We start from the raw sequence: 15,224 nt of genomic DNA on the forward strand, positions 1-15,224 counted from the left end.
TAAAAGGGTTTTAAGTTTTTCTTTTTTGTTTGAGTTTTTTTTTTAAATCTTCATAACTATGTAATACTCTTGTGCAATTGAGGTCTTTGAAGGGATTTATAATTACATTTATATACCAATTGTATGATTTTATCATTACCCAAGGATCGATTTGTCTGCATTTTTGAATATCTGGTCTTTTTGGTACTCCCATCTCTTAAAACCTCCATCTTTTAAATCTTCCAGAAAAAAATTTTAAATTCTATTTAGATGGAATGTTCAAATTCTTGTACATGTAAGTACATGTATTTATAGTTTGGCAATAATTACAAAATGTTGTATGAGGAGAAGACTAAGTTTTAGAACTTGTGTCTGATCTTTTCACTTTTTGTCAATAAAATAAATTCAACTCAATTCCAAATTCCCGAATGTTAGAATACATTTAACGATAAAATTATGTACAAATTGTAAGATATTTAATTATTTCTGATGAGAATATGTGGATGTACTAGCTATCTGTATAATTATGAATTATCTGTAGGCAAGGAATTCAGTTGAAAAAAAGGTTAATTTTAAGTAATAAAATATGTATAATACCTAATCTTTCAAATTCCTATATTTCAGAGAGATTCAATACTTATGTGACCTTAAAACTACAAAATGTTAAATCTACCACCATTCAAGTCAAGGGGAATAACCCATGCTGGGAGCAGGATTTCATGTTGTAAGTACATACAGTTTAAATGTCTGATGAATCAGATATACATTTTTTTTAAATTTTGTTCCAGCTGTTCAGAATTTGATCAACTCTCTGTACTGAAATATTTAATTTAGTGTTGGACAAACTGAATCAATAATCCTGACTACATGTATAAGGTTTTGAAAGCTGTCACCTTTACCTGTTACCACTGGATGTTGCATGGCTATCACAAGTCTAACAAATGACTTATCTGTCCTCTAACACTGCAAGGTTCTCTGTTACCGGTAATATCTATTTGCAACTGTCTATATGTAATTCAAACTGGTCACAGTTTTGGAGTGGTCGGCACACCCAGTGAGAATGTGAACATCCTGCATTTTGGACAGATTTCAAATGCTAGAATTTTTCTATCATCTTTTGGATAGAACATTGGTCATATTTATAAAGGGTACTTAGTTTGTAAAAAAAATGTACAAATCAGAGGCAACAAAGATAGTTTATACAATTGTTTTCACTTTTCTTTATGATTGCTGATACCTTAGGGAAGATGATTACCTATTCACTATATAATATGGTCATTGTACTTCAAGTGACACAGGTCCTGACTTTAAATTGGTTGTGTCACATATAGTTGTCATTGGGTGTAATTAACGTAAGGCTTTCTACCTTTTTGAACAACAGGTCAACTTTCATATAATTTTCTGTTATTGATAGATAAATTGCCCTTTTTTTCCCCTCAGGTGTAGGTAGTTTACCATATTTTGCTAGGTCAGTAACCTGCAAGTAAGTTTTGAGCAATATGCATTATTTTTGTGGCTTGGATACTTTTGTATATAGTGCAATATTGTTTTGATTAATTTCTGTTCTGTGGCTTGGGCATAAAATGTTTTGTCTTTTCCCCAGACAAAAGTTTCATCCCCCCCTTCCCCAAACTCATGCATTCATTGACAGAAACTTAATGTACTTTCATCAAACTTCTAGCTAACACATTTTGGAATAACTGTTGATCATAAATATATAAAACTCATTACTAACTTCCAACTGTCGCCCGCGTGGCCCAGTGGTTAGAGCGTCTGCTCTAGAGTCGCGAAGTAAGGAGTTGATCCTTACGTCCCGGGTTCGAATCCCACTGTGGGATGTGGAGACCGGTCCTTCAGATGAGACCGTATAAACCGAGGTCCCGTGTCGCAGTAGGTGCTGGCACGAAAAAGATCCCTCACTGGTCAATGGTCGTAAGTGCTGAGCATAGGACAAAATTTGCAGCTCTCCACCGTCAAGTGGTGGCGTCTCCATATGAGTGAAAAATTCTCGAGAGGGACGTTAAACAACATACAAACAAACAAAACTAACTTCGAACTCCTGTCAACCCCCTTCCCCCTGCCAACTCCCCAACTCCTAGATCCACCAATGTGACATTCATGTTTCTAGTTTTAATAGTGTCTGCATTAATATAATTGCAAATCTTCAACATTAATTCAAAGAAATGCTGAAATTGATCTGGTTAGATAGATCCCTCCTGTTATGCAAAATAGGTTTTTTAGTATTCGTTTAACTCGGACTACATCTTTACTTAAAACTTACTCAAAGCTTATATATATATATTCAAGGTTGGATATTCCAGGTGCATTACAAGTCTTCGATTGGCATTTTTTTTTTTTAATTTTTGATTATAAATGATTAGTGCATTGAGTGTGATTGGTTTCAATTAATAAATTGGTTTCTAAATTCATGAAAACCAAGTCCGTGGTTTCAGTAGAATTGCTTCATCACAGATTCCACATTGTCAATCCAAGATGATTCTTAAAAAAAAATTAATGATATATCCCAGTAGTGTTCATGGACACATTTCCAGCAATATTATGTAATATTGACAGATAATGACTGGTACCTTTCAGAGAGATGACAACCAGTTTATCACTTCCTGGCTTGGTGCCTACTATTATGTCTCCTTTGGGACTATAGTAACCACGGCAGCTGGGATACTCCATTTAGTTATTTATGTGGATATATTAATGAGTGGTGTGTTTTACATGCTATTAATAATTAATGGTGGCTTACAGACCAGAGGACTTGATTTTTCGAACATCAGATGCAGCGTTAAGTCGGCATAAATTTACACATTTGCAAGAATAAAGTTAATTTTTAGCTCACCTCGACGAAGTTGAGATGAGCTTATGCTATACCCCCGGCGTCGGCGTTAGCGTCGGCGTCCCAGGTTAAAGTTTTAGGAGCAAGTCCCATTCCCAAGTAAATATAAGCCCTACCTGGACCAAACTTGCATGGATGATGCATCTAGGGATGGACACTACCAAACTTGCTTCGGATGCTGGATCTGACCTAGATTTTCCAGATGAGTGACCAGGTTAAAGTTTTAGGAGCAGGTCCATTCCTAAGTAACTATAAGCCCTACCTGGATCAAACTTGCATGGATGATGCATCTAGGGATGGACACTACCACACTTGCTTCGGATGCTGGATCTGACCTAGATTTTCCAGATGAGTGACAGGTTAAAGTTTTAGGAGCAGGTCCATTCCCAAGTAACTATAAGCCCTACCTGGACCAAACTTGCATGGATGATGCATCTAGGGATGGACACTACCACACTTGCTTCGGATGCTGGATCTGACCTAGATTTTCCGGATGAGTGACCAGGTTAAAGTTTTAGGAGCAGGTCCATTCCCAAGTAACTATAAGCCCTACCTGGACCAAACTTGCATGGATGATGCATCTAGGGATGGACACTACCACACTTGCTTCGGTTGCTGGATCTGACCTAGATTTTCCAGATGAGTGACCAGGTTAAAGTTTTAGGAGCAGGTCCATTCCCAAGTAACTATAAGCCCTACCCGGACCAAACTTGCATGGATGATGCATCTAGGGATGGACACTACCACACTTGCTTCGGATGCTGGATCTGACCTAGATTTTCCAGATGAGTGACAGGTTAAAGTTTTAGGAGCAGGTCCATTCCCAAGTAACTATAAGCCCTACCTGGACCAAACTTGCATGGATGATGCATCTAGGGATGGACACTACCACACTTGCTTCGGATGCTGGATCTGACCTAGATTTTCCGGATGAGTGACCAGGTTAAAGTTTTAGGAGCAGGTCCATTCCAAAGTAACTATAAGCCCTCCTGGACCAAACTTGCATGGATGATGCATCTAGGGATGGACACTACCACACTTGCTTCGGATGCTGGATCTGACCTAGATTTTCCAGATGAGTGACCAGGTTAAAGTTTTTGGAGCAGGTCCATTCCCAAGTAACTATAAGCCCTACCTGGACCAAACTTGCATGGATGATGCATCCAGGGATGGACACTACCACACTTGCTTCGGATGCTGGATCTGACCTAGATTTTCCACATGTGAGACCAGGTTTAGATTTAGGAGTAGTCTCGTTCCCAAGTAACTATAAGCCCTACCTGGACCAAACTTTCATGGATGATGCATCTAGGGATGTACACTAACCAACCTGCTTCGAATGCTGGAGCTGACCTAGATTTTCCACATGAGTGAATTTTAGCCATATTTTAACCAAATTAGCATGGATGATGTATCTAGGGATGGACACTTCCAGACTTGCCTTGGATTCTGAATCTGACGTATATTTTCCAGATGAGTGACCAGGGTAATTTTTTTGGAGTAGCTATATAATATTATGGCCTGTTATGATTAAACTTGAATAGATGGTGCATCTAAGAATGAAAACTTCCAGACTTGCTTTGGATGTTGGAACTGACCAAAATTTTCTTGATTACTAAACAGGTCAAAAGTTTTTTGAGCAGGTCTATAATTAAATCAAACTTGCATGGATATTGATCTTGGGATGTACCCTAACTAGAAAAAAAATATGATGTGAAATTTGCCTTACATGTAGATAACATTCGTCAAGGTGAGCTTCGTAATCTTTGATTACCTATGTTTAAGGAAAGGGTCACTCCTATATAGCAAATGAGAGCTGTACATTTTTGTACAATTTAATACACAGTACACTATAAAGCTTTAATAGCTTAAGTTTAGAGACAGGGGATGTATATTAATTATTGTGCTCAATGAGAATGAATTAAACCAGTTATCAAGTAATCAAGATGAATCTCAAATGGTTGCAAATGATTGCATGCATGCATGTCCATTACTACCATCAATGTGAATATAGACCTTTTGACCACAAAACTATTCTGTTTCTTTCTATGTGCATCTAGCATACATGTGGCAAGTTTGAAACTGAAAGATATGCAACTTGGTACTCTTAAATTTCTATAGACAAGACCACGTACAGCATGGTACGTGCTAGGAGACACATATGTTAACTCATAGTCAATTATGGTTAGTACTAATATTCCTTTGCAACTTTGTTGAGAGGAAAAAAAAGGCAGTTGCAAGTTTCTAGATACATTGTATTAAGATTGTGAAAATCAGGAAACTGCTTCAGACAATTTTGAAAGGCTCTTTCCCTAGGTTTCTAATAAAAACTAATTTCTCATCTTTTGATTTTTAATAAAGGAAAGTTTTTTTTTTTAGTAAGATGCATCTACATGCCTAATTGGAGATGTGCTAGACAAGATGTTGCTTTTGTCTGCAAGACACACCATAATTAATATCTGTATTATTTGATCAGGCTTCATATATCAACTCATAAAGCCAGGGTTTTTCGAGTAGGTTGCTTCATTAGTTTGATATGAATAGATTAAAAATAGTCAAAATCTTATTACGCAAATCACCAAGGGTCCTTTAATTAGTTTTTGCAGCTGCAGTTCTTTTCATAAGTATTTTTAGATTAGATGGTTATATTATGTGATTTATGCACATTGAAGATTAAGGTGTATAAACTTTGATTCAGTTATAGATGGTATTCTCTGAGGTGAGAAATTGTCCTCCATTGCAATGTCCTAAAGATGCAGTTTTGATGATCTTTTTGGGCATTATTTTTAATTTATGTCTGGATCAGGAAATGATCAATTTATCCTCCATTAGTGACATAATGAACAAGCACAGTGAAATTGAAATATCTTGAAAATCTGTTTCATCTGAAACAAATTTTTACATTTTGAAATGAATAATTAATGTGTTTATCTGAATCTCATGACTAATACATGTGTGTTGGGCTATTCTAGACTCAGAGAAAAAAATCAAAGCAAGATGCAATCCACCGTATTACGTAGTACATAGTCCGAGGTTTCTAGCAAAGTGTGTTGTGATAGCTGAATAATTCAGTGGAAGATTGGTGTATTGTTAGTCAGGTTTGCCTGCCTAACCTGATAATTGACACGCAGTAGCCAGACAGGGACTCTGAGAAATAATATGATACATGCGATATATATAAGTGATGGGAAAACTGATGGAACAGTTGTTGTATATTTATGACACTTGTGGCAAGAGATCGAGCCACATTGTCATTGATTGAACTGCAAATGAACTGTAGCCAAAATACACTGTAAATGTAATAAAGGCTAATTTGAAATTTTTGCTGTGTTAAGCATCTGCATGTCAACCTAGCTAACTTATTTACAAAAAAATATGTGGGCCAATTTTATAAAACGCAAACTTTATACTTGTAAATGACATCATTGAAAGGATATGATTTCATCAGTGTCTTTCTTTTAACATTGTAAATTCAGGGTAGTATATTCTTTCATTATATACCTCTCTAGGTAATTTCTCCATAAATTTTGAAAGAAATTAAAGAATTAGGTCACTTGATCAGGTGAGCTTTTGCTATCATCTTCCATCATCATGCAGCTTTGTATAGTGCATTGGTCATAAACTTTTGAACATTTTCAGCATCTCTGGAATTACTAAACTCTTTTTAAGCAACTTCGTTATATAGTATGGCTAAAGGGGAAAATTATTGTGAATTTCAGGGTTACTCCTCCATGGGGCATGTGACCGTGCAAAGCCATAGAAATAAATGCAATTTTCAAAAGTTACTCCTAGAAAGTATGCAATATACTACAGTCCATATCGCTTTAAAACTTTATTTACAGATTTCAAAATAATGGACAGTTAAGATAATAGAAGGCATTATAACATTTCAGGGATAGTTTAATCTTTTAGTAAATATGACATGCTCATCATTGCATCACATGGAAATGGCATAAAGTGATGTACTACACTGTTATATTATAATTATAGTTAAACACAGTTAAAACAAATCGGTGCCCTTTTGAAGATTTTTCACTTACAATGAAGTGAAATTCATTCCCAGAAGTTTTAAAACATATAAACATTTCAGATATAATAAATTTAAATTATAGTGAATCAAAGTTGTTCATCCCTGGCTTTTCACTATGAGCATGTTTTTAATATATTTACAATATTTCAGAGCAAGTTAAATGGGTTGCATATAGAAATTTTTATAATCAACACCAGGGTTTGACACTATTTAGGCCTGTCCAACTGACTCTGTTTAGTAAATGAGTGCTCCAGTCATGTAAAATGTATTTTAAACTAGACCGATTAGTCGTATGGATAAAATAAATGTAAACCCCTATACAAGTATGTTCCAAAAATATTTCTAGAAATTCTCTTAACACCAAGACATCACTACATAAAAGAAGTTGTCCTCACATGACACTCGCACTATTTATAGCCACGGCCATAATAGACAAGTCGCATTTAAAAGAGGTTTTGTTTAAATTAGCTTCATTCATGCACTGTCAATAGATGTAAATAGTTACCTAATAATGCAATCCCCAATTGGTTTATTATTATTTAGAATAATGCAGTTTTATTTAAGTTTGGTAGAATGTTCTTTAGTGCTTATAATATACATGACAAATATATATTTGCATATATGTCACAATTAACCCAAGTCAATTGGCCACAACTTATCGAACAGACGATGTCAAAAGCCAGGTGGTAGTTGATAATGTCTTACTAACTACTCTTTTTTAATCTATCAATTTCATTGATAATAGCTTAAATATTCTAATGAAACAAAAGTAATCTCATGAAAATTTGCAGATTATAAAAAGTAAAGGACTATTCAGTAAGGGCCAGCGAGGATCTGTCCCCAAAATCAAACTTGAAAGGGGAAATTTCAAATCATGTTCTAATCCAGGAGGATATATGTAAACTTCAAAGCATTAAACATTTTCATCCACTGTGACATCATAAGTAAAATGTAACATCAAAAAATGATGTAATGTTCAACATTTCGTTGATATATGGAAAGAAAACAGTGAATTTTACATTGACAATTTTATTGGAAAATATTGAGTGCAGTCTTGCATGCTCAGCATCAGGTTCCATCTTTTGATATACCGGAAATGTGCAGAATGATATTATCAATGAAATATGTGAAAATAAAGTTTGTGATATCACAGAACAAAAATGCCAAAAAAAATTTTCTCCAATCTATAATATATTCTGTTAGTTCAGATATATTTTTTATAGAATATACAATAAAGCACATTTCAAGAGAATTTTAAGAATGGGACTTTTATTGGGGTGGGGATCTGCCTTTAACGAATATAGTTCTTTGCAAATTAGGTCAGGGAGAGTAGTTTTATGGTCAGGGCTAGTTAAAATTATGGCAAGAAGCAGGACTGTTCTAGTACTCATGAAAGATAATGTCAGACCCTGAAGAGGATATGAGCTTGTGTCATCTTGTTGTCTGAGAGCAACACTTGAATGTCCAAACAATCAATGAAAATGTCATAAAATACAATTTTCAGAGAAAAAATTGAATTGTTTTCTTTGATTGCAAATTCAATGAAAAGCAAGAGTATTTTATACAGGCAATCAAGTCTGCTACAAGCTGTTAAACTGGTTGTCAGTGTAAAGAAATTGGAACAATTTTACCAGGCTAACATGCAACAACAGTAAAATAATCAGAGTGACATATAGTTTTTTGTATGATTTCACAGTGTGATTGACCAATGAACAAATTGAGTTATTTTCCATTTAATTTACCAAACAGAACAAGCAGAAATCAATATGTGGAGGCCTGATGTTTGTTAGTGATGGCTTTCAAGTTGATGAGGGGGAAAAAGAAGCCTTTTTGGTCACCAAAACAATGATAATAGTTTGTTTTTATATTAAACCTTTTTTTGGAATTGAGTCAGAAATAATTTGGCTGAATATACACCTAATAGGTAACAACAATGGAACAGAATTTGAACGTAACCTTATAGATACTGGTTTTTGTGTCATACATTTAGGAGAAATATGTCTATGAAGTACACTAACTGGCTATAAGATTCAATATGATAATCAATAGCAGATCTTCAGGGAGGAGATGCTACCTCCCTTCCTCATTGCCACAACCAAAATTTTGTAAAAAGAAAAGCTGAAATCTAAAATGGGCTCTAAACAAAATAACTATTATGTTGCATTATCAACTGCTATAACTGGTGGAACCTTGTAAGAATTTTTAGGCTTGCCAACTCTCCTTTCCTCACCATACCCCCTTTTCAGAAAAAAAGAAATGTGACGATAATTATGCTTATATTTGTCAGTTGTGATGAGCATGATCAGTTAAGGTTAGATGACACGTTCCTCAAATATCTGTTTTGTATCTCTTAGTAATAAAAAATTATTAATAATTATTAATAATTATCATCATCTTATGATTTCTAAACTATTTTCAAAATGTCTTAAAAAAGAAATACTGCCATAAAGTATATGATGTTGGCAATTCTCATGATTTCCAGTAGGAAACGATGTCCTCTGGTATCATGCACAAATGTCTGGTACGGTACCTCAATTTTTTGTGAGGAAAGTTGTTAAAGTAGCAATACTTTAAAGATAATTTTCCCCAATGAAAATTATATATTATTGTGGAACGAGTTGTCTGACCCTAAAGGTACTCGTAGAATCTGTGGAGAATCACTGTAAGGTTGGGATGGATTCATTGAAGATTGTAACATTGAAGTTAACTAATCATCATGCATTGAAGTAATTTGGACCTATTTTAAGAACTTCAATCTATTAATGTTGCTTTGGATGCAATATAATCAATCAACTACAGATTTTTTGATTGATGTTGTAGTTTATTATTCTAAAAAGTGGTGCAATAAAAATGTTTACCAGAGGTATACCTTAATTAATGAATTGCTTCCCAAACTGTTCAAAATAGTAAATATGTAATACCCAGTAGTCACTTTAAGGTTGTCCATCCCTATAAGGTTCTTTTTATTAGCCTTACATGAAATAGCATATAATATGGTCTCTCTATTAAAACTCAGCATAAAGTGTTTCAAAGCATTGCTTGTTTTTGTCAATGGCATTATAATTATATAGCCATACAGGAAAAAGAAAAAAAATTCAAAATATTTTCTGTGAAACCTCATTTGAGATCAAGGCTGAGCTAGTTGATTTTTTTTGTTATCTATAAATACAAAATGCAATATATTTTAGTTGCTTGGTAAGAAATTTTCATTTTTGATAGCATATGTTTGTAGCACAAACTATCTTTGTAATATGTCACAATTCATTCATTTACAGTCAGGGATGGGCACGATTACTGAAAAAAGTAATCGATTAATAATCGATTACTTGGAGGAATTTTGTGTAATCGATTATTAATCGATTACACTCATTTTTTTCCTGTAATAGATTGTAATTGATTACTTTGGAAGATGTAATCGATTAATAATCGATTACTTTCAAGTTTTTGTCCCTTCAAATATCAAAGCAATATTTAAATGGTAAATGTTGATGTTATCCACTGAAGTTTGAATGTGTTCCTCCAATTTCAGTGCAGATCCTTTTAAGATTTTATTCTGGCTAACATTCTCACTAAATGCCCAAATGAGGGATTCTCTACCATGGAAAGTGGAGACATGATTCCTACAATAAAATATGCCAAGGAATTAATTATTCCTTTCAACCTTGGATCCGAACCTCCTTATTTATTGACTTGTTGAAAAAATTATTTAATATTTTATTGTGAATTATTCATTAGAAATTTTTGGGCTGCCCGTATGTTGACAGTACATATTAAACATTCCTGTACGTGTCTTTTTTCAAAAAAATAAGTAAATTAGAACGAACTCTTAGTAATGAACATGTAAATTAAATGTGTCTTTAAGTAATTTAACTAATACATGTAGCACAATTTCATTATGTATTGAAATAAGTGTTATGAGAGCTATTAATTTTTTTTAATAATATTGTTTGTCTTCAATGGAATGGGGAAAGTTAAACACTAAGTAGTTCTGATGCACAGTTTACACCTCATTATCTGCTATCATGCAGGGATATGTCTCAGTCAATTAATAAGCCAATTAAGATAAGCAAACACAGTGACACTTACTCCCTCTCTTACAGACACTCATAACCTAGCTCTCACTGATATAAAAGCAACCTTACAATTTTGAATGAAAACATGAGAATGATTTTTCAAATTTTAAAGTTACTAAAACACCAGTTTGAAGTTGTTTAAACATTTTCAGGTATGAGTAATTATATCCATCTTCTTCTTTTTTCGAGTACAATGTAGTTTATTTACCAAATTATTTATATTTTATACAGCACTTAAATCTGTTTTTGCTATTTATAATTTTCTATTACAAGACGAAGTTTTTCAACATCTGAAATATGAAAAAGGACATGCAGCAAGAGGACAGTCGGTCAAATGTAAAATGCACACAAAAAAATCTGTATATTTATTAATAAATGGTTGAAATACACTTCTGAATTATTTAATACTAGACCAGTAGTTCTATAATGCGAATTTTATTGAGAACATTATTAAACTTATGATAAGAAATGTTAGGAAATCCAAACATTACACTAGGTGGTTTATATTTGATATTTATGTGTGACTGACTGGAAATCATTCTCCAAAATAAAATCCATTCATGTATAAAATAATCGGAAGTAATCGAAAAAGTAATTATAATTACATTGAAAATTTTAGCTGTAATCGATTAAATTACGATTACAAGTAATCGAAAATCACTTTGATTACAGATTACTGTCTATTACTTGAAAAACAGTAATCATTACAATCGATTACGATTACTCGATTACGATTACCCCATCCCTGTTTACAGTTTATTTTGGCTGGATTAATATTTTGGTGCCTCTGACACATTAATTAATTGTTTTAAATAATTGCTAAAATATGACTTTCTATAAATAATATGATACATAAAAATACTGATTACTGTGCTAATTCAGAATTTCAATGATTATATAGTCTTTGGCCTATGAAATAAAATTTTGATATTCTAAATTCAGTATATGTAGAGTACAATTTCTTGTCAATAAGAATTAGACTATTAAAGTATTCAAAAATGTTCTCTGTCCTTGTTGTATATTAAACCTAATAATTGCATGATATGGTTTTAAATTGCTGAAATTGAATGAATCCTGTTAAGAAGCATGAATTGAAAAAAAAAATGGAAACAATTTTAATTTAAAATGTCAGTTTTTAATCCTCTTATCATACAGATACTGTATTTTTGTTCAACGTCCTAAATATGATAATATTTAATAAAATGCAGGCAAAGCTTTCATTTTTAAATTTGTAATATATATATTAATTATACTATTTGCTGAAAATAAAAACCAATACTAAATACAGTCGTGCCTCGTTATCTTGAACTCGATTGGACCGAGAAAGAAACTCAGAGGTGTCCAAGGGTTCGAGATATCAAGGGTAAAATACTTAAGAAATACATGTATGTGGTTAGGACTTTTCAATCACTTCAACATATCCATGGTATTTGAGATATCCGTGTTCGAGATACCGAAGTTCAACTGTATATCTGTTGTAGATATATTTTCTGGCATTATGATAAATGAATTCAATATGTTTTAGGCTATAATATTAGACCTATCATCAAAAGTAAAAGCAAATGGATGATAAAAAAAAGACTTCCTTACATATAGTCTTAATGAGGAGAGTTCCAAGGCCAATTTTCATTGTAAATGAAGTTTACAGTATTTTTTTTCACACAAATTCTGTGGAACATGGAGAGCTATGTGTAGATTAATTGTATTAATCTTCTCTCCAACCATATTCAGTGCAGTTTTTAATTCCCTTTGGGGAATGATATTTTGTAAATGGATTCCAGGGTTTTATTGGTAAGTAGTGTATTAACTGGATAATTCATGAAGGCCCTAGCATCTGTATCATCAGTTTAGAACTTGACCCAGATTCTGTATATTATTAGGACTTTTAAGTCACTCAACTGACCTATTGCTTTCTCCTTTTTTTTGTCCTCCATAGTGTTAAAAGTTTATTTTAAATTCATTATCACTTCAGGCCTTTTGTATATTTAGATATCAACCTTCAGGCAATGCCCTATTTTAGGATAAAGGATGAGCTTGAAGTAAAAAATATGAGTTCAGAAAAAAAGAATTAATTAACCTTCATTTTTGAAAAGATGTAATTTTATATGACTTTTGAAATTCTGAATTTGTACAGTCAAACCTCATTATTTCAACCTTGATGGGACTGAAAAAAAACAGACATCCAAGGGATCAAGATATTGAGGGTAAAATACTTAAAGAAAAGTGCTTAGGACTTCAAAATACTTTGACATACACATGGTATTTGGGATACTGGCCACTATAAATAAGACAATTTATAATCTGACTAGTGGAATGTATGTTAACGTTGAATAATTATTGTACTTATTTTTTTTTCTTTCCAGTGAAACAAATTGCTTGGACACTGGTCTGATCATAGAGATATGGAATAAAGGCATGTTATGGGACAAACTGTTGGGTCTTCATTGGTTACCATTGAGGGACATCCATCACTCCAACTCAGTAAGTACTGCATTCCAGCTCACCACATTCAAGGCTGAATGATTTTAACATCATCCAAAAATGGTGTCTGTAAAAAATTTTTTAAAAAATTTTAAAAACCCGAAGATTTTGCCATTTCTCTTTTGTCTGCAGGGGTAAGGTTTCTTTTCTTGAACTGGTATGTATAGTAATCGATAACTTTGAACATGGTTTAGCTTAATTATCAGCTTGAAGACTGTTTTCTCCTAAGATGTGCTTTAGATCAAGGTTTTTCTGGGTTTGTGACTTGAACTATTTTTAAGACAACACTTCTATAAACTTACTGATGGTATAGAGCATATTTTATATACATAATCCCTTTTTATATTGATAAGTCACTTAAATTTTTCAACTCAAAGTTGTGAAATGACCTTCACGTATGTTTATGCATCCAAGATCAAGGTCACTCTGGATTTCAGATAATTTAGAAATACTGTAGATTCCTAAATATATGCGAGGAATTATTTAGTGCATAATTTCACGAGAAGCACCACTCATGAAATGAAATTACTCACTTATATTTTTATGGTGCTGAAATCCATGTAAAATCTCTAGATCAACCGTACTAGGGGTGCAACGATACACTAACCTCACGATACGATACGTATCACGGTATTCAGTTCACGATACGATACGTATCACGATACATGACCAGGTTAAAAAGTCTTTCAAGTTTGTCATCATATTTTTTTTAAAACTTGACAGGGTTATACAAAATTTTCGTATTTTTTAATAATAATTAAAATAACATTTTGTTGACTTGAATTAGATTGTTAGGTGGATCTTTTGAGTTGTGACAACATTCTAAACTAATGATGAACATTTTGCAGGAAACTACGGGGACCTTTCCAAATAATCTACCTTTTAAAATGGAATGAAAAAGGAAGACATTCATTCTTTTATTCCTTTTATTAACGTAAAAAACCAATTGTCATATTTCTCATGTTAATACGTTTTAGTCAACAAGACAGCGAATTTTCATCAAAATACACATGTGATGGAATATCGTGTATTACCAAAGAATACGTTTAGATCTAAAGGGTTTATCATTTGTCTTAACATCTTTAACTTATAATCATATTAAGTCCTTCTCCGTGTTAAATCTGAGGTCTGTAAGATGCTGGAGACTTTTACGTTTCACTGCCGTAAATGCGTTATCGGCGACCTCACGTTTTGCGCGGAAGCCATTTTGAAATAGTAAAGAAGGAAATAAAATGGACAAAACGATAATTCTGGACTGATTGAACTGAACCGCGATATCAGTTTAGCGTAACGTGAATTGAACCGTGGAAAAATATACCGCAATATACCGTCAAACGGTTTATCGTTGCACCCTTAAACCGTACACTCGCCAATTATTGTTCTAGCGATTTGATGTCGAAGGGCCATTTCATAATATTAAGTACTTGCGTAAAATAAGGAATCTACAGTACTATCTAATGATTTTTTTCTCTTAAAGGTGTATATTGATATGAAACATACTCTGTCAAAGTAAAGAACACAAAAAAATATTCACTTTTATTTTTGTATTGCTGAGATAGATGTAAAAAAACACTTCAACAACAGTCCACTTCTCGTGATTGGACGTCTACGATATACTTACTCAAGTAAAAATAAGGAATCTACAGTATGTACTTATTTTCACAAAGAATCAGGAAAAACTTGATTAGAACCTTTGATAAAAATGTTTTCCTGATCCTGTCAAAATGACAAATAAATGAAACTTGAAGCAATCGTTTAAAAGTTTCTTATGTTGACCAAGCTCTAGAAAAATTTCCTTGACTGAAGCAGAGAG

At 33.1% G+C, this 15,224-nt stretch overlaps 1 protein-coding gene across 4 annotated transcripts in view; it reads left to right on the forward strand.

Moving 5' to 3' along the window:
• The window catches only part of LOC133183092 (protein unc-13 homolog A-like), a 107,947-nt gene that overhangs the window by 8,476 nt on the left and 84,247 nt on the right, over positions 1-15,224 (forward strand). For all 4 annotated transcript variants that reach the window (XM_061318038.1, XM_061318036.1, XM_061318037.1 and 1 more), the window contains exons 3-4: positions 604-703; positions 13,294-13,411. In XM_061318038.1, coding sequence (XP_061174022.1) covers positions 604-703; positions 13,294-13,411 — 218 coding nt within the window. The remainder of the gene's footprint in view (positions 1-603; positions 704-13,293; positions 13,412-15,224) is intronic.

Source organism: Saccostrea echinata, unplaced genomic scaffold (genome assembly GCF_033153115.1).
Source record: "Saccostrea echinata isolate AGI-Se365-2 ecotype Australia unplaced genomic scaffold, CSIRO_AGI_Sech_v1 ptg000009l, whole genome shotgun sequence".
Classification (NCBI taxonomy): Eukaryota; Metazoa; Mollusca; class Bivalvia; order Ostreida; family Ostreidae; genus Saccostrea; species Saccostrea echinata.